This window comes from Mobula hypostoma, chromosome 3 (assembly GCF_963921235.1).
Source record: "Mobula hypostoma chromosome 3, sMobHyp1.1, whole genome shotgun sequence".
NCBI lineage: Eukaryota > Metazoa > Chordata > Chondrichthyes > Myliobatiformes > Myliobatidae > Mobula > Mobula hypostoma.
The window spans coordinates 63,815,711-63,834,444 of NC_086099.1; the positions used below are offsets into that span (position 1 = coordinate 63,815,711).

Genomic DNA, 18,734 nt, shown 5'->3' on the forward strand with positions numbered 1-18,734 from the left:
ACTGGGGGGAGGGGTCGCTGCCCCCTGTGCCTGCTGCCCACACAGACCTCGCTGAACTGGGGGGAGGGGTCGCTGCCCCCTGTGCCTGCTGCCCACACAGACCTCGTCAAACTGGGGGGAGGGGTCACTGCCTCCTGTGCCTGCTGCCCACACAGACCTCTGATTCTGGGACTCGCCATCCTGAGGGTCACCATACCTCGTCCATGGGACCTGCCGTTGGCTGCAGGGATCACTGGTCTTTGCTTCAGCACCTGCTGACCTGACCCCATCCATGGGGATCAATAGCCTTCTACCACAGAACATTTTGACCTGGACTCCGGCCCTACCACTTGACTCTTCACTTACTGCTCCTGACCTCTAACTCTCCTCATTCCTGTCTCTAAACCCTAACCTGTCCCCTAACTACCCTCACCAACCCAAAACCTGAAAAGAGAGCGAAGTCTGAGCGACAACCTTTACAGATTTGGTAGCAGTGTTGGGTAGCTTTATTTGAGCAGCATGAACACATTTTGAGCTAAATGCTCTCTGCTGTGTTGTATAATCCCTGTGTTTCAATGAAAGATAGTCAGTGCCAGTATTGGTACTGACCCCAAAACAAGCATATTTTATATTTTAGTTCACTAGTATCCAATCAGGAAGAAATCTGCCATCCTTCCTATTAATACGACTTCCAAGTCCACAACAATGGCATTGACTCAACAGTTCCTTCCGAACTATCGTCTCAGTTTAACATTGATTGGAAACGATTAATTAGTGCCAACTTTGGCAGCGATACCCACAACCCAAAAATGTACATAACAAAATAAGGAACTGCCAATTCATTTTACAGTTCTGGTAAGAAGAAATAAGCATAATATACACTACAGTTTAAGCCTGGTTATCACCAGTAAAAAAAGAAAATTGCATTCTGATCACGCAATATGTCACCTAACACATTCTCTACCCTTGGATAATCTGCTTGTACCACATGTAGAGAGATTTGCAACAGTTTCCTACAACTGTTATCATTGTGCTACTCATTAATAATGTCACAACATAGAACACAATATTAGGAATTTCAGTGTTATTAATTCAGGAACAGTTTGTGATGATAAATGTCTTTCTGTAGTTTGTGTTCCGAAGATAAATTCCCATCTCCGAATATTAGAGTTGCCTTGGGCAGTGAATTTGAGATTTACACAGAGGTAATATAAATGTCCAGTGTAAATCTCCAGTGTGCTATTCGCCTTTTATGTTGAATTTTGTTAAATGTAAGCATAAGTTCCAAGAGAAGTAATCAACTTGGACCATCTTTCACCCAACCAGACAGATAGGTTCACATTAATTATTCCTAATGTACAAAAGCATATTTCTGCTTTCTAGAAAGAAACATTTTCTGTAGGATTAAGTCACATTGCACATTTTCATCAACATAGTTTTCCTTCACCTCCCACTCTAGATGAAATCAGGAGTGAACAATTCCCCAACCTCTAAGATATAAAAGAAGCCAGAAATATTGGTAAAGCTGAGATATTTTTTGTTCATTTATCACACTCACACAGTAAGTTCCAAAATGTTCAATTTTTTTTTTACCTGAGCTTTGTTGTTTCCCAGTCTTCCTTTCACTTGGGTCTGAGTGTCTTTCTCAGCTGCTTTCTTCTGAAGCTGTGGCCCTCTTCCAAAGAATATATAGTTAACAAATGCGTACTCCAATAAAGCCAGGAATACAAAGACAAAACAACCCATCAAGTAAATATCAATGGCCTTAACGTAGGGGATCTTGGGAAGGGTTTCCCTGAGGTGGGTGCTGATAGTTGTCATGGTAAGTACAGTTGTGATTCCTGTAAAATAATAACAATCAACAGATGACATTTAAATATCTATAACATATAAAAAGGAACTTCCATTGCATGCAATAATTAGAATTTGTGTTGATGTGGTGCCTTTAACACAAAAAATCTTAAGTGCTTTACAAAGGCACAATCAAAGCCTCATAACTGTGATAAAAATTTAGTCAATGATATATTTTAAATAGGGTCTGAAGAAAGAAGAGGAAGTGAAGAGGCAAGATTCTTGGTAGTGCAAGGCACACCAGACAATAAAGAGATGAAAAAAGAAGATTTGTGAGACCATTGTTTGAATATGTGGACAGATTGGAGGATATGGGGGAATTAAGGGATGATGTATTTCAGGGATGATGCCAGAGGAGAACATGCTGGATTGAAGCAGAGATTTGGATGAGGTCAAATTCATGGGGTGAGTTGGAAGAGCTTTGGAGCAGTCAAACCTGGAACATACAAAGGCATGAGTGAGGGTTTCAGAAAGACCCGAGATATAGCCGAAGTAGGCAGTCTTTGTGATGGAGAAGTTACATGATTAGAAACTGAAGATGGATTCCAAAAGGATGCTCAGGTTATGAGCAACCTGATTCAATCTGAGAAAAAAAGTCGGTGATGGATGAGATCAGTGATAAGGACACAAAGCATGTGACAGCCTCATTTCTTCCCATTGTTGGATGATGTGATGAACCCAAGGCTGGATGACAAACAATACATTTGATACCACTGAGGCAGCAGTGATTAGACAAGAGATTTCAAAGAGTTGGAAACGGAGTCATCAGTAAACACATGGAAGCCAACTTCCTATCTGTTGATTGTCTCCAAGGATGACAGGCAGAAGCAGGGAGGGAGGGCAAGCTGGATCCTTTGTTGGGGATTTTTTTAGATAATGAGAACTTCTATATGGCATGAAGGAATGGACCAAAATGAGGGATGCAAAGGGAAAAGACTCAGAGGAGGTATTGGAACCTGAGACACACAGTCAATGTTTTAGGAACAGCTTCTTCTCTCCGATATCAGGTTCCTCAACAGTTCATGAAGCCATGAACACTACCTTGTTATACCTCTTTCACACTATTGACTTACTTATATTTAGTAACTTCTAACTTTTATGTCTTGGACTGTACTCTGTCACAAAACAGCAAATTTCACCACATAGGTCAGTGATAATAAATTTGGAAAAAAATAGAAGGGGGATAGGTGAAGATGCTGACCTTCATTGATAAACTTTGCAGGAGTATGAACAAAATTCTAATCTGCATCACAAGACAAGATCCTTTTTAAATGAAGTCCTCATCATCTTACAGCACACCTTTTGCCCAGAGCCTCCCCCACCCATAACAATAGTAAGATCCAACTATGATCAAACTGGGGCGGGGTGGGGGGGAGGAATGACATTTCATCGGAATGAATTCGGAATGAATTTTCAGTCAGGACCTAAAAGAACTGCGCAAGTGAGAATTCCTGGCAGGGAGTCCCCATTACAGCTGTGCTGTGATATATAATAATCTAGTGCTTATTTTACGAGATTCTCATCACTTCCTGCTTAAACCACAGCAGTCACATTTGCCCTGCTTTAATTGTTCTAAGTAACCTATAGGGTTACATGTGTTAATTTTACCCAAGTGATTTATATCAATTATTGTTAACTGTATTTAGGTGATGTGTGCTAATAAACTTTGTCACACCCATTACTGTTGGAGCAGACCTCAGGAAAATGTGCTGGTGTGCATGGGTGAGGGACAGAGGATGTGTTATTGTGAATGAAAGTTTTCAAGCAATTAATAAACACCCCTATTATCCTATTCTCCTGTTCCCAACTATCCGGATTTATCGGCAGGGCTTGCATCTCATGTTCTATCAGGAATTATGCTCCATACTCTCATCTCCATTACTGAGACCCATGTTTTATATCTCAAGCACAGATCTAGAAAACTGACTGGTAGATGAATACCTAGTGCAACTCTTGCAGCAGAAGCATCATAATTGATCCAGAAGGAGACCCATGACAAAATTGTGATTAAGGTTGATGGCATATATGTTTGCAGGATGAAGTAGCCGATATTTCTTTTAAGTCGAAAACTCAGTGATAGTCTTGGATAAGAACCTAAAAGATAAAAACATTCAATTAAATGTGAATGTCAATTCTTGCGTGCTACGTGATAGCTTTAGATTCTGTTCTACCATTCAATTAGATCATGACTGATATACTACTTTTCCTTATCTATCCATATTGTCTCTGCCTAACAAAATCTTACAAATATCACCTACTATTTCAAATTATCCTGATTGAAATCGCAGTTTGAAGGGGTAAAAAAGTGACTTATTACCAAGTCGGTGTTTCTGACATCACTTCTGAATGAACTAGCTCTAAGTAGTTATGACATCTTGTTTAGGATTCCCAATCCAGTGGGAATAATATATAACATCCTCATTAAGAACAATCCTTAATCCCTTTCTAAACCTTAATCTAAGAGTGACTGCTAATGAACAAGGCAGCTCAAAATGAAAAGCCTAGCAAAGGAAGAATTTATTTTGAAAATGTTCAAGCCCTGATGTAAGGTTTTTGACCTCAAATGTCAACTATTCTTTTCCTTCCATTGATAATACTTGACCTGCTGAGTTCTTCCAGCAGGCTGTTTGTTGCTACAGATTCCAGCATCTGCAGACTCTTGTGTCTCCAAGGCCCAGCAGGTTTCTCAAAGTGCTTCAATCAAGCCCCAGCTCATTTCAGAGTTTGTTCTAAATGTCCTAACTGTGATATGCATTGTCTGTTCAAAAGTGACATGGAAATTTGGTCTATTTTATCTTTCATTCTTTCATCATTTTTCATAGGATGGGCCTTTTTAAGTGAATAAAGATTGGCTGTGCTGGTTCCATCATCTGTTTTCACTAATTGAACAATCTGTATAATTTACTGTAAATAAAGCAAAGCATTATGTATCTGCTGATTTGAAAAGGCATCACTAAACCTCTGTGGTGTCATGGTCTGCTCAAATACTCATCTACAGAATGTTATGCAGGAATAAGGGCAGAAAATTCTGGAAATATTAAGCAGGTCGGTAGCAGAGGTAGAGAAGGAAAAAAAAATTGATAAAAACATAAAACATCTGCAGAACTTTGCAAATGGCATCAAAGCAAGTGGTGCAGTGTCACAACAGATAGCACGCCTGCCTCAGCATCAGGGTCCTGGGATCTAACTTGACCTGGGTTCTGTTTATATGAATATTGCGTGTTGCCCTTGTGACCACATCGATTTCCTCCAGATCTTTCTGTGTCCTCCCTCATCCCAAATGAGCACTGTTGGGTTCAAATGGACTTTGATGGGCATGTGAGAGAGAATAATTTGCTATGCTACAAGAAAATTATACACAGGCCTCCCAACAGTGGCTGGGAGGTGGACCACAGGTTACAACAGGAAATAGAAAAGCTGAGTCAAAAGGGAACTGTTATGGTAGTCATGGGAGATTTTAACATGCAGGTCAATTGGGAATATCAGGTTGGTAACGGATCTCAAGGGAGTGAGTTTGTTGAATGCCCAAGAAAGAGCTTTTTAGAGCAGTTTGTCATTGAGCCTACTAGGGGATCAGCTCTACTGGACTGGGTGTTACGTAATGAACTGGAGGTGATTAGGGAACAAGGTAAAAGAACCCTTAGGAACCAGTGATCACAATATGATTGAGTTCAACTTGAAATTTGATAGGGAGAAAGTAAAGTCTGATGCAGCAGTATTTCAGTCATATGAGAAAGGAGTTGGCCAAAGTAAATTGGAGGGAGCTGCTGGCAGGGATGTCCGCAGAGCAGCAATGGCATGCATTTCTGGGAAAAATGAGGGAGGTGCGGGACACATGTATTCCAAAAATGAAGAAATACTCAAATGGTAAGATAGTACCATTTGGGAAGGGACAAAGGAAATCAAAGCAATTGTAAAAACAAAAGAAAGGGTATACAATAAAACAAAAATTAGTGGAAATATAGAGGATTGGGAAGTTTTTTAAAACCTACAGAGAGCAACAAAAAAAATCATTAGAAGGGAATAGATGAAATATGAAAGCAAGCTAGCAAATAATATCAAAGTGGATAGTAAAAGTTTTTTCAAGTATGTAAAAGAAATGAAAGTGGATATAGGATCGCTAGAAAATGAGGCAGGAGATATAATAATGTGGGACAAGGTGATGGCTGTTGAACTAAATGAGTATTTTGCGTCAGTGTTCACTGTGGAGAACACTAGAAATATGCCTGATGTTGTAGTGTGTGAAGGAAGAGAAGTGAGTGCAGTTACTATTACTAGAGAGAAAGGGCTCAAAAAGCTGAAAGACCTAAAGGTACTCAAGTCACCTGGACCAGATGAACTGCACCCTAGGGTACCTGAAAGAGGTAGCGTCAGAGATTGTGGTGGCATTAGAAATGATCTTTGGAAATCATTGGACTCTGGCATGGTACAGAGGACTGGAAAATTGCAAATGTCACTCTACTCTTTAAGAAGGGAGGAAGGCAGCAGAAAGGAAATTATAGACCAGTTAGCCTGACCTCATGCTTGGGAAGATGTTAGAATCAATTGTTAAGGATGAGGTGATGGAGTACTTGGTGACACAGGACAAGATAGTACAAAGTCAGCATGGTTTCCTTCAGGCAAATAACGAACCTGTTGGAATTCTTTGAGGAAATTACAAGTAGGATAGAAAATGGGGATGCAGAGAACGTTGTATATTTGGACTTTCAGAAGGCCTTTGACAAGGTACCACACATGAGGCTGCTTACCAAGCTGAGAGCCCATGCTATTACAGGAAAGTTACTAACATGGTTAGAAAATTCGCTGATTGGTAGGAGGCAGTGAGTGGGAATAAAAGGATCCTTTTCTGGTTGGCTGCCCGTGACTAGTGGTGTTCCGCAGGAGTCGGTGTTGGGACCACTTCTTTTTATGTTGTATATGAATGATTTAGATGATAGAATAGATGGCTTTGTTGCCAAGTTTGCAGTGATACAAAAATTTATGGAGGAGCAGGTAGTGTTGAGGAAACAGGAAGGCTGTAGAAGGACTTAGCCAGTTTAGGAGAATGAGCAAGACATTGGCAAATGAAATACAATGTTGGAAAATGCATGGTCATGCACTTTGGAAGTAGAAATAAATTGGCAGACTATTTTCTAAATGGGGAGAATATCCAGGAATCTGAGATGCAGAAGGACTTGGGAGTCCTTGTGCCGAACACCCTGAAGGTTAACTTGCAGGTTGAGTCAGTGGAGCGGAAGGCAAATGCCATGTTAGGATTCATTTAAAGAGGTCTAGGATACAAGAGCAAGGATGTGATGCTGAGGCTTTATAAGGCACTGGTGAGGCCTCACCTTGAGTATTGTGAACAGTTTTGGGCCCCTCATCTTAGAAAAGTATGCTAGCATTGGAGAGGGTACAGAGGAGGTTCACAAGGATGATTCCAGGAATAAAAGGATTATGATACCAGGAATGTTTGATGGTTCTGGGTCTGTACTTGCTAGAGTTCAGAAGGATGAGGGGTATCTCATCGAAACCTTTCGAACGTTGAAAGGCCTAGACAGAGTAGATGTGGAAAGGATGTTCCCCATTATGGGAGAGTTTAGAACAAGAGGGCACAGCCTCAGGATAGAGGGGTGCCCTTTCAAAACAAAGATGTGGAGAAATTTCTTTAGCCAAAGGGTGGTGAATTTGTGGAATTTGTTACCACATGAAGCTCTGGAGGCTAGGTCATTAGGTCTATTTAAGGCAGAGATTGATAGGTTCTTGATTGGACATGGCATCAAAGGTTACAGGGAGAAGGCCGAGAACTGGGGTTGAGGAGGAGGAAAAAAAAGGATCAGCCATTATTGAGTGGTGGAGCAGACTCGATTGGCCGGATGGCCTAATTCTGTTCTTACGTCTTATGGTCTAAAATAAGAAATGGGATTGTCAGTTGCTCTCAGATGGCAGTTCAAAAGGATTGTGGGCATTCAGCATGAAACTGGAAAAGCAGCTAATTATATTAAATAATTTTTCCAGCTAGCAAGTCCTCTCTGCTTGCAAGTACAAAATCTGACCTGATAATAATTTAACTAATATTTCACCAGGACAGCAGTGGGAAGAAAGATAGTAGGCTAGCTGGACCTAAATTATTACTACATTATTCATGTCAGAAGTCTAGCTTACAGTTTTAGTATAACTCTACTACGCTGGGATAGTAGGGACCCATGATAGACAACAATGCTTCAAACAGTGTTCCATAAATAATTTCTGTTCTGTGTTATTTACACTGCAGGTGCCCTGTCTCCACTTGACCTCTGCCAAACTGGTGAAAGTTGGGTTGTTGGAACATGCATGCAGATTGATATTCTTGCCTTGTGTCAAAGAACAGTAGAGTCATCTAAGGAACATCCCTCCCCTTGTTCTATTCCACTTTCTCTTTAGGAATTGGAAGGATAGATAGCCTTTTTGAATTCAAACTAAGTTGCCAGAGTTGAGATTTTCTTTAAAGAATGTAAAAATCTAGTGAAAACTTTTAATTATATCCCAATAATTGCATAATTTTAAAAAGTATGTGCAGGCTTGAGATCACGTGAGGAACATTATGTTTAGTTCTGGTCAGATCATTATAGGAAGAGTGCGAACACTTTAGAGATAGTGCAGAGGAGATTTATCAGAATGATACCTGGATTAGGAAGCATGATTTATGAGAACAGGTTGAGTGAACTAGGGTTTTTCTCTTTGGAGAGGAAGAGGATGAGAGGTGACAGGATGGAAGAGTACAAGATGATAAGAAGCATAGATTGAGTAGACAGCCGGAAACTTTATCCCACGGTAGAAAAGGGCTAATAGAAGGGGGTATAACTTTAAAGCACTGGGAAGAAAATATAGGGGGTTGTAAGAGGCAGGTTTTTTATAGAAAGAGTGGGAGGTGCATAGAATGTGCTGCCTGGGGTGGTGGTAGGGTGGTGCACAGATACATTAGGGACATTTAACAGACTCTTAAATATGCACATAGATGAAAGAAAATTAGAAGGCTATGTTGGAAGGAAAGGGTCAGATTAATCTTGAAGTAGGTCTGAAGAGTCAGCATACCATCATGGGCTGAAGGGCCTGTATCTACTGTATGTTCTATGTTCTATATACTGAATCTTTGGAGCAAATATTATTGTTGTTGTGCATTAGGTTAAGATATTGCCTGACTCTAGAGATCAGAGGAAGTTTGACAGTGAAGATTGTGCAAAGCCTTACTAATTTATCTTATAGTGTTGCATTCAAATGCTCTGTCCTCCTCAAGTACAAAGAGGAGACAAACTTTATTGTCCTTATTTTGCCTTACATCCATATGGTTTTACCAAGTTTTAAGTCTCACCTAGTTTGGCAGATCAGTTAAAAGCAATGAGAAGGACTGAGATTATGTAGTTCTATTCTTCTTAGAAGGCCAGTCTTCAATCAACTGGAGAATGATCATGCAAACTGGGTTCGTTTATTGACACCGCATGCTAATGAACACCAACTAATTATATGGGTGACCAATTTAATTCAAAGCAATTCAGACACAAAAAATAATTTCACTAGATTCCAATTATCAACTTCAAGCTATAGAGAAACTCAGTCAGCAACCATACATCTATCCTTTCGTTGTAATCACTGTAGCTTTAAGTTGATTTTGGAATCCAATGAAATCTAATGTCACCTTTTAATAGATTTTTCTATATGAGATCTGAGAAATCTCAATGGACTTTTCTTACTAAAGTGGACAGACAACAACTATTAACCAACATTTACAACTAAGACTAATGTCTTTTGGGAGCTCTTGAATAGAATGTGCACAAATTCAAAATTAAGTAATTGCTGATGAAAAAATTGAAATTGCTGGATATAACTCTGCCAACGTCAGGGAAAAGAGAGAAACAGAGTTAATGTCTCAGGCCAATGGCCTTTCACTATAGTTGGAAGTAAATTAGGTATTCTTTCAGTCCCTTATTTCATGATGAGAAAGGACTTATTGGAGGTGGTGGTGGGGAAGGGTGGTGTTTATATGCTGCTCTCTTCCCCAATCATTTTATAAAATCATACTCCACTGAATTTACATCAATAGTAGTTGAATAATCATCAAAAGGCAGGCAGCATCTGTTTATTGTGGATTAATTTCTTATTAACAAGAATTGGATTTCTAATTTTCATGTTCATGGAACCTAATGCCTACTTCAGCTGTCTACTGGTGCTGCTGACAAAATCACTCCACATTTGGCAGTGGTACTAACCCCTGCAGTGATCTAGGACAGGCATTGTCACTGTTAAATTGATGTGTCTTGTATCTAATTCAACCCTGAAAAATAGACGCACTAACTACCAACTTCTGTCTGTGACCTTACAATCACATGGAATTCAGCACCTTAATTATAGTAAATATTTTCTATCAAACTGATTACCTGTGGCAAAAACTGCTCTCTTTGAAACAAGTTTGTGCTCAACAATGGAAAATTGTGGCAATTCAATCTTCTCCACTCCTGTGACTGCATAGTTACCACCTGTCCACTGAAATTCAATATCATCTGTTGTATATCCATCTATAAAACAAAAGAGAAGGGGAAAAAAGGTATTGGGAAAGAATTGGAACTCATTATGAAAAACAGAACAATTCTTCAAATGCTTTGTCAGTATTTTGAAAGATAAAAACTTCACTTGCAATGGTTAAAAGTAGTAAAGAAATGAAAGCAATGAGCAGTGCTCTGGCTACCATGGCAACTGTGATTTGATGGCCTTCTTCTGAAAGAGGGAACCGTGGGTCATGCCTCAATTCAAAAAGCTGAACAGAAAAAGTGAGACTGTCATAATTATGAAGCACTAAGGGAAAGAGGTGTCGTCTTTTGGATGAAATGTTAATCTGAGACATTTTTACAATTTCAACAATATAATAAATCATTCTCACAATAATTTGGAAAGGAGCTATGGACATTTCCCTGTAAACACGCAATTTAGAAGCAACAATAAACTAATTGATCCCTTGAGTTTGATCTGCTATTCAAGATCATCATTTATCTAATTAATCTTAACTCCATATTAGTCAACTCCTGATAACCTTTCACCCCTTTGCTTATCAAGAACCTATCCACCTCTTCCTTAAAAATAACTCAAATATCTGCTTTCTCAGTCTTACCAAATCCAACTTCGAAAAACAAATGTTTGCCTCATCTCTGTCTTAAAGTTATGGCTTCCTGGTGACCCTCCCTAAATTTTAATCTTTTCATGCACATTTCCCAAATAGATTATCTAGTCACTACTGCACTGAGATTTGTGGGAACTTCCTGTATCCAAATTGGCAGCTGTACTGCTGAGAAGTGACTACACTTTAAAAGGACTCCATCTTCTTGAACCTTCAGAATTGATTTTGTTTGAATCTCATGATGACTCACGCACCAGCACCAAAACCGTGTTTTAACATTTGTTGTAGTGCAAATGTGTTTGGTTTCCATTCCACAATTATCACTGCAGGCTCCTTGTAGGTAAACTTCCTTCAGGACATCATAACAGATTTGAGTATTTTATTAATTCTTTAGATTTCTTGAAGCATCACAGCAGAAATCATTACTGGATGATTGATGGCTACTGGTCAGTTCTTCGAAAGAAACTTGTCTTCAATGATGTCAATCTGTTCTTTTTTGTCTCTTCTTGAGATAACTCAGGTTACTAGCAGCAATATGGTATAAATTAGCATTGTGAGTTTAGGACAGAACACAGAGAGGTGAAAACCATTACATCAGATCGATGTTCTGGGGACCACCCTGTGATTTCCCATTACTTCCACAGAATACAATACTGAATCCTGCCTAATCTTTTACACAAATCCAATTACTATGTACTCTGACGGAGGGATCCTAGTCCACAATCTGATTCAAGATTCAAGATTCAAGATTCAAGGTTGCTTAATGTCATTTCCAGCACACAAGTGTAAGAAGAAAAGAATTGTTACCCCGGATCCAATGCAGTACAAAGAACACAATAATAAAAAAACAAAATAAATATAAATACATAAACTAGCTTATACACATAGATTGCTTGTATGTATATAAAGTGACGCAGGGTTCGGAAATATCCATATATAAGGTGACTGACAGGAGATGATAAATTAAAAGTGTGGAGGGGGAGTTGTAGGGTGGGTTAGTGGTTGGTGGGGTTGATCGGCCTTATTGCTTGGAGAAAGTAACTGTTTTTTATTTTTTATTTTATCTAGCAATACAATGTGAGACGGACACTTCTGGATCAATGAGCCCCACTGCCCAGCAATCCACCCATTTAACCCTTGCCTAATCACAGGATAATTTTAACTGATCAATTAACCTATAAACCAATACATCTTTGGAATGTGGGAGGAAACCAGAGCACCAAGAGGAAACCCATGCGCTCACAGGAAGGACGTACAAATTTCCAACAGACGGTGTCAGAATCGAACTCCAGACTCTGGTGCCCCGAGCTGTAATCACCATGCTATCGTGAGTCTGGTGACCCTGGTACGGATGCTACATAACCTCTTCCCTGATGGAAGTGGAAGCAAAGAGTCCAGAGCAGGTTGTGCGATATCCTTCATGATAACGCTGGCCTTTTCCCAGCACTATTCTGTATACTGTATATGTCATTGATGGCAGGTAGGCTGGAGCTAGTGATGTGTTGAGCAGTTTTGACGACCTGTCATAGAGCCTTCCTGTCTGTTGCAGTGCAGATTCTGTACTGCGCAGTGACACAGCTTGTTAGGATGCTCTCTACTGCACCTCTGTAGAAGGTTGTGTGTATTGATGATGATGAGTCCAGCTCTCTTCAGCCTCTTCAGAAAGTTCCAATGGTTCAAATGGTTCCATTGTAATATCGGGGAGTGTATACAGTATACCACCTGAAATTCTTACTCTTTGCAGACATCCATGAAAACAGAGCAGAACCCCAAAGAGTAAATGACAGAAAGACGTTAGAACCCCAAAGCCCCTTCTCCCCACACCACGCACAAGCAGCAGCAAAGCGTCAACCTCCCTCACTGCCCTACCCATTTCAGCAGAAAACCTCACTGACCACCACCCACCAAGCAACAGCAAAACCCCCAACAGAAACCATTGTATACCCAACAGTTTGACATGTCACGGGCTTTCTCTCTCTCTAACAAGGGACAAAGAAGGGTTACCAGAGAGGTGAGAGGGGAGCTAAACAGTTGCTATTAGGATGTTACAATCTGTCATGTTTTTTATTCTGAGATTCTCTAACTCAAGAATCATTAGCCAACTCTTCCCATTATATACACTGGCATGGAATTGGTTGTCTACAGGGCTGCATCCCAGAGGCGCAGATCTTCTAAACCGCTCCTGAAGAATGTCAGCAAATGGCCGGTAGGTGAACTCCAGGAGTGGGAACTCATTGGCTGTGAAAAACCGCAGTGTGAGGGCAGCTGCAGATCGTGGACTGTGTGAGCTTTCCTGATTGTGTTAGGATGTGCTCTGGGACCATGAAGAGGCTGTGTGAGATGTACACTCCCAGGAGTTTGAAACTGCTCGTAGCTTCCACTGCTGTGTGCCAATGTGAAGATGGGTGTGAGTAGTGCGAGATCTTTTGAAGTTGATAATCATCTCCTTTGTCTGACATTGTGTCACGATGTGCACTGGCAGCATCAAAAACCAAGTGTAGAGGAAGGATAGATTTCAATGTAGACTAATTGGGCATCATCTTAAATAATACAAGCAACATGGAATCTCTAAGCCTATCAAAATAAATTTAGAGGTTTAAACAAAAAGCACCAGGAGACCACATTATAAAGAGAGAGTCACTTGAGAAGAAACATGAGGAACTCTAAACGATTAATGACTCTCATAAAACAACAATTGACTACTTCAAGTGCTCTACAAATCTTAGAGCCCAAAGCTCTCTGGCTTCCTACACAAGCCCAAAGAGCTCATTACAGCAGCCCCCTCCCTATAGCCAATACTTGATGGCCCAGGGAGACCTGAAAACTTAGGAGAGACCTGAGAATTTGAGAGAGACCTGCGAACTTTAAAAACCTTGATGACTCGCAGAACCTAGAGAATCTTGATAACCTTGCAGAGTTTGAGAACATCAGAACATTGACAAGGAAAGCTCAGAATATGGACTTGGAATGTGAACTTGAGAAACTTGGAACATTGACTAGAGATAGTTGGAACGTGGACTTGAGAAACGCAGAATGTAAACATGAGAAACTCAGAATGTGGACTTGAGAATAGATGACATTCTCACCTAAAGAGGACTGATATCAAAATGTTATGGTTCAACTTTCGCTGGGTCCATTACTGTTGCAATGTGTGCTGGCAATGTTGGAACCCAAGTGCAGAGGAAAGACAGAGTTCAATGTAGAGACAGAGGCCGGAGTTTATTCATAAGAGTTCGGTCGCTCAACTGAATGACACCACAAGACGTAACATACTCATATCTAGGACCCTGCGATTAGCACTAATTGGGCATCAACTTAAATAATTCAAATTACACGGAATCTTCGAGCCTATCAAAATAAACTTAACAAGGTTAAACAGAAGACCTCAGAAAACTGCATTACAAAGTGTGAGTTGCCTGAGAAAAAAACATAAGGATCTCTAAATGATTAATGACTTTTGTTAAACAACAATTACCCAATTCAGGTGCTCTAAAAACCTTGGAGCCCAACACACTTTGGCTCCCTGCACTAACCCAAAGAGCTCATTACACATTGTTAACATTTGTGAATAGGTTATTTGCCTGGCACCTGACAGAGTGTAAATTCAGAGAGCTCTCTTTAACTTTCTTTGTATTTTCTCTCAAAGGATAACTTCTCAAAGTTCTAAATTCAAAGTAAATTTATTATCTAGGTACATATATATAACCATATACAGGACTTTCTAGGTACATATATATATAACCATATACAGTACTTCCCTGAGATTCATTGTCTTGTGAGCATTTATGGTAAATGCAAAGAAACAAAATTGAATCAATAAAAGATTGCCCATAACAAAAATAAACAACCAATATGCAAAAGACAACAAATTGTGCAAATACAAAAAATAAGAAAAATGATATATAAGTAACCAATATTGAGAACATGAGTTGTAGATTGTTTGAAAGTGAGTCCATGGATTGCGGAATCAGTTCAGTGTTGGGTGAGTGAAGTTACTGTATTAAGAACCTGGTGGTTGAGAGGTAATAACTGTTCCTGAACCTGGTGGTGTGGGGCATGAGGCTCCGGTACTTCCTTCCTGATGGCAGCAGTGAGAGGAGAGCATAGCCTGGATGGTGAGGGTCCTTAATGATGGGTGCTGCTTTCTTGTAGATGTGCTCATTGGTTGGGAGAGCTTCACCCATCACGGACTGGGCTGCATCCACTACTTCTCCTAATTAGGACAGGGAGATCTCAGTCTTAGCAGCTCATTGTATAGCTGCAGCCATGACAAGCATTTGTTAAATCCTATTCACACAGTGCAACTAGGCTTGAACTACAAGTACTTTGTGTGGACATTGTAGCCAGCTGTCCTCTGATCAGTTTAGGCACCTGAGGTGCAGAGTAGCTTCCAGGCACCCGTCTGCCATCCAGTGATAAGATTTCATCTCACTGTACAATTCAATTTGGATTTTTGGGGGAAATGATTGAAGTCACTTGGTAAGTTTAGCTATGCTTCGTCTCAGTGTAACTAAATGGTAAATAAAATTTTCATTCTTGATATGCAATGATTGGGTGTTAGTTTTCTGCTATTACTTTCAGCTATTACCATATGTGTTTCCATTTCTTAGTTTAATCCTCATCTGATAACCTACATCCAAGGTTTCCAGTAATCTTTTTCAATGTACTCCTGGTTTTCTTGCAAAGATTTTTAAGGATGAATTTCCTTCTTTATTACACTTAGGTAGAAATTGACTCTTGATCATAAACTCAACACTCTGTGGCTATACGTCTATGTTGCTTACAAGATTCAGCTCTGTGCAGTGAATCGAACCAGAAGTTGGAAGCTGTTTACAAAGCACAGCTGCAGCCATATACAGTACATATAGTACATCTATTGTATGATCAAGGACAGATCTTAATAAACAATTTATGTCCTGGTTTTTGTTTTCCATGTTCCCGTTATACATTTCCTCCCTGAAGTTATTAAATTGATTTTTGACAGAAGCATTAAGTAAAACTTTTTCATTAAATGAGCACCTCACACATTATCAGGCCTTCTCTAAGTGCATCTCAGCCAATGAAGTATGGTGGCTGTGTAAGCAAATGCAGCAGCCAGTTATATATAGGAATGTCCCTGCTCTTCTTCATATTGTATCTTGACAGATTTTAAGACCGTAACACATAGGAGCAGAATTAGGCCACCATTCAATCACGGTTGATCCTTTTTTCTCTCCCCTCCTCAGTCTCACTCCCTGGCCTTCTTCCCATACCTTTGATGCCACGGCCAATAAATAACCTATCAAACCCTTAAATACACATAACAACCTGGCCTCCACAGCTGCCACAAATTCCACAAATTCACCACCCTCTGGCTAAATTTCTCCGCACATCTGTTTTAAATGGATACCCATCTATCAAGAGGTTGTGCCCTTTTGTCCTAGACTCGCCCACCATGGGAAACATCCTTTCCACATCTACTCTGTCTAGGTCTTTCAATATTCCAAAGATCTCAATGAGATACCCCCTCATCTTCCTAAATTTCATTGAGCACAGACCCAAAGCCATCAAACATTTGTCGTATGATAACTCTTTCATTCCTGGAATCATCCTTGTGAACCTCCTCTGAACCCTCTCCAATGCCAGCACATATTTTCTTAGATAAGGAGCCCAAAACTGTTCACAATACTCAAGGTGAGGCCTCAGCAGTGCCTAATAAATCCTTAGCATCGTATCCCTGCTCTTATATTCTAGACCTCTTGAAATGAATGCTAACATTGCATTTGCCTTCCTCACTATTGTCTCAACCTGCAAGTTAACCTTTAGGGTGTCCTGCACATGGACTCCCAAGTCACTTTGCATCTGAGATTTTTGGATTTTCTCCTCGTTTAGAAATTAGTCTTCACATTCATTTCTTCTACCAAAGTGCAAGAACATGCATTTACCAACATTGTATTTCATTTGCTACTTTCTTGCCCATTCTCCTAATCTGTCTAAGTCCTTCTGCATCCTTCCTGTTTCCTCAACACTTCCTGCCCCTCTACCAATCTTCATCTCATCTGCAAACTTGGCAACAAAGCCATCTAAATCTATCTATCACCTAAATCATTGATATACAGCATAAAAAGAAGTGGTCCCAACACCGACCCCTGCGGAACACCACTAGTCACTGGCAGCCAATCATAAAAGGATCATCTTAGTCCCACTCACTGTCTCCTACCAATCGGCGAATGCTTTAACAATGATAGTAACCTTCCTGCAATACCATGGGCTCTTAACTGACTAAGCAGCCTCATGTGTGGCACCTTGTCAAAGGCCTTTTGAAATTCCAAGTATACAATATCCACTGCTTCCCTTTTATCTGCCCTACTTGTAGTCTCCTTAAAGAATTCCAACAGGTTCGTCAGGCAAGATTTTCCCTTGAGGAAACCATGCTGACTTTGTCCAATCTTGTCTTGTGTCACCAAGTACTCCATAACCTCATCCTTAACTATTGATTCCAACATTGTCCCAACCTCTGAGGTCAGGTTAACTGATCTATAATTTCCCTTCTGGCTCCTCCCAAGAGTGAAGTGACAATGCAATTTTCCAGTCCTCCAGAACCATCCCAGAGTCCAATGAGCTTTGAAAGATCATTACTAATGCTTCCACAATCTCTACTGCTACCTCTTTCAGAATCCTATGGTGCAGTTCATCTGGTCCGGGTGACTTATGTACCCTTAGGTCTTTCAGCTTTTTGAGCACTCCCTTGTAATAGCAACTGCAGTAATTTCTCTTTCCTTAAACCCTCAACACCTGGTACACTGCCAGTGTCTTCCACAGTGAAGACTGATGCAAGATGCTCATTTAGTTCATCAGCCATCCCTTGTCCCCCCCCCCCCTTGGTATTTCTCCGTCTTCATTTTCTAGCAGTCCTATACTTACTCTCATCTCTCTTTTATTTTTATATACTTGAAGAAACTTTTTCTATCCACATTGATATTGTTTGCTAACTTGCTTTCATATTTCATATTTTCCCTCCATTAATTCTTTTAGTTGCTTTATAAAGGTTTTTAAAAGCTTCCCAATCTTCTATCTTCCTGCTAATTTTTGCTTTGTTGTATGCCCTCTCTTTTAGTTTTACATTAGCGTTGACTTCCCTTGTCAGCCACAGTGGTGCTATTTTGAGTATTTCTTTGTTTTTGGAATACATCTATTCTGCACCTTCCTTATTTTTCCCAGAAACTCAAGCCATTGCTGTTCTGTTGTCATCCCTGCCAGCATCTCCTTCCAATTTACTTTGGCCAGCTCCTCTCTCATACCACTGTAATTTACTTTACTCCACTAAAATACTGCTATGTTAGACTTTACTGTCTCCTGTGCAGTTCTCATTGCACTGAATAGCATAAACAATATTACTTTGTGTATGCTTGGGTGTAGGATACTCGGGGTAGATGAGCTTCTGTCTGAGTGTGTTTGTAGTTTTGAAAAATACAAGGATCTGGTGTTTGTTGAAAATCCTCCATCCCTGAGCAGAGGGAGTTGGGTATGAAACCACCTGTCAGTTATCTACAATGTAGTCCTAACATTTTTACCCCGGCATCTCCATAACAGTTCACACCACCATTCATTGCTATACCTTTAAACAACTCACAACTACCGCTTGATATACAATGACCTGGATGACTGAGAACCTTCATAGACAGATTCTCTTAGTTGCTGTCTGTAGACTTTTAAAAGCTTTCCAATACTCTATCATCTTGCTAATTTTTGTTTTGTTGTATGCCCACTCTTTTGCTTTTCCATTAGTTTCGATTTC

The 18,734-nt window shown here is 40.1% G+C and overlaps 1 protein-coding gene across 1 annotated transcript in view; it reads right to left on the minus strand.

Moving 5' to 3' along the window:
* The window catches only part of gabrb1 (gamma-aminobutyric acid type A receptor subunit beta1), a 289,343-nt gene that overhangs the window by 57,904 nt on the left and 212,705 nt on the right, over positions 1–18,734 (minus strand). Inside the window, exons 6-8 of the mRNA XM_063043207.1 lie at positions 10,224–10,361; positions 3,772–3,924; positions 1,573–1,820 (exon numbers count right to left, since the gene is read on the minus strand). Coding sequence (XP_062899277.1) covers positions 1,573–1,820; positions 3,772–3,924; positions 10,224–10,361 — 539 coding nt within the window. The remainder of the gene's footprint in view (positions 1–1,572; positions 1,821–3,771; positions 3,925–10,223; positions 10,362–18,734) is intronic.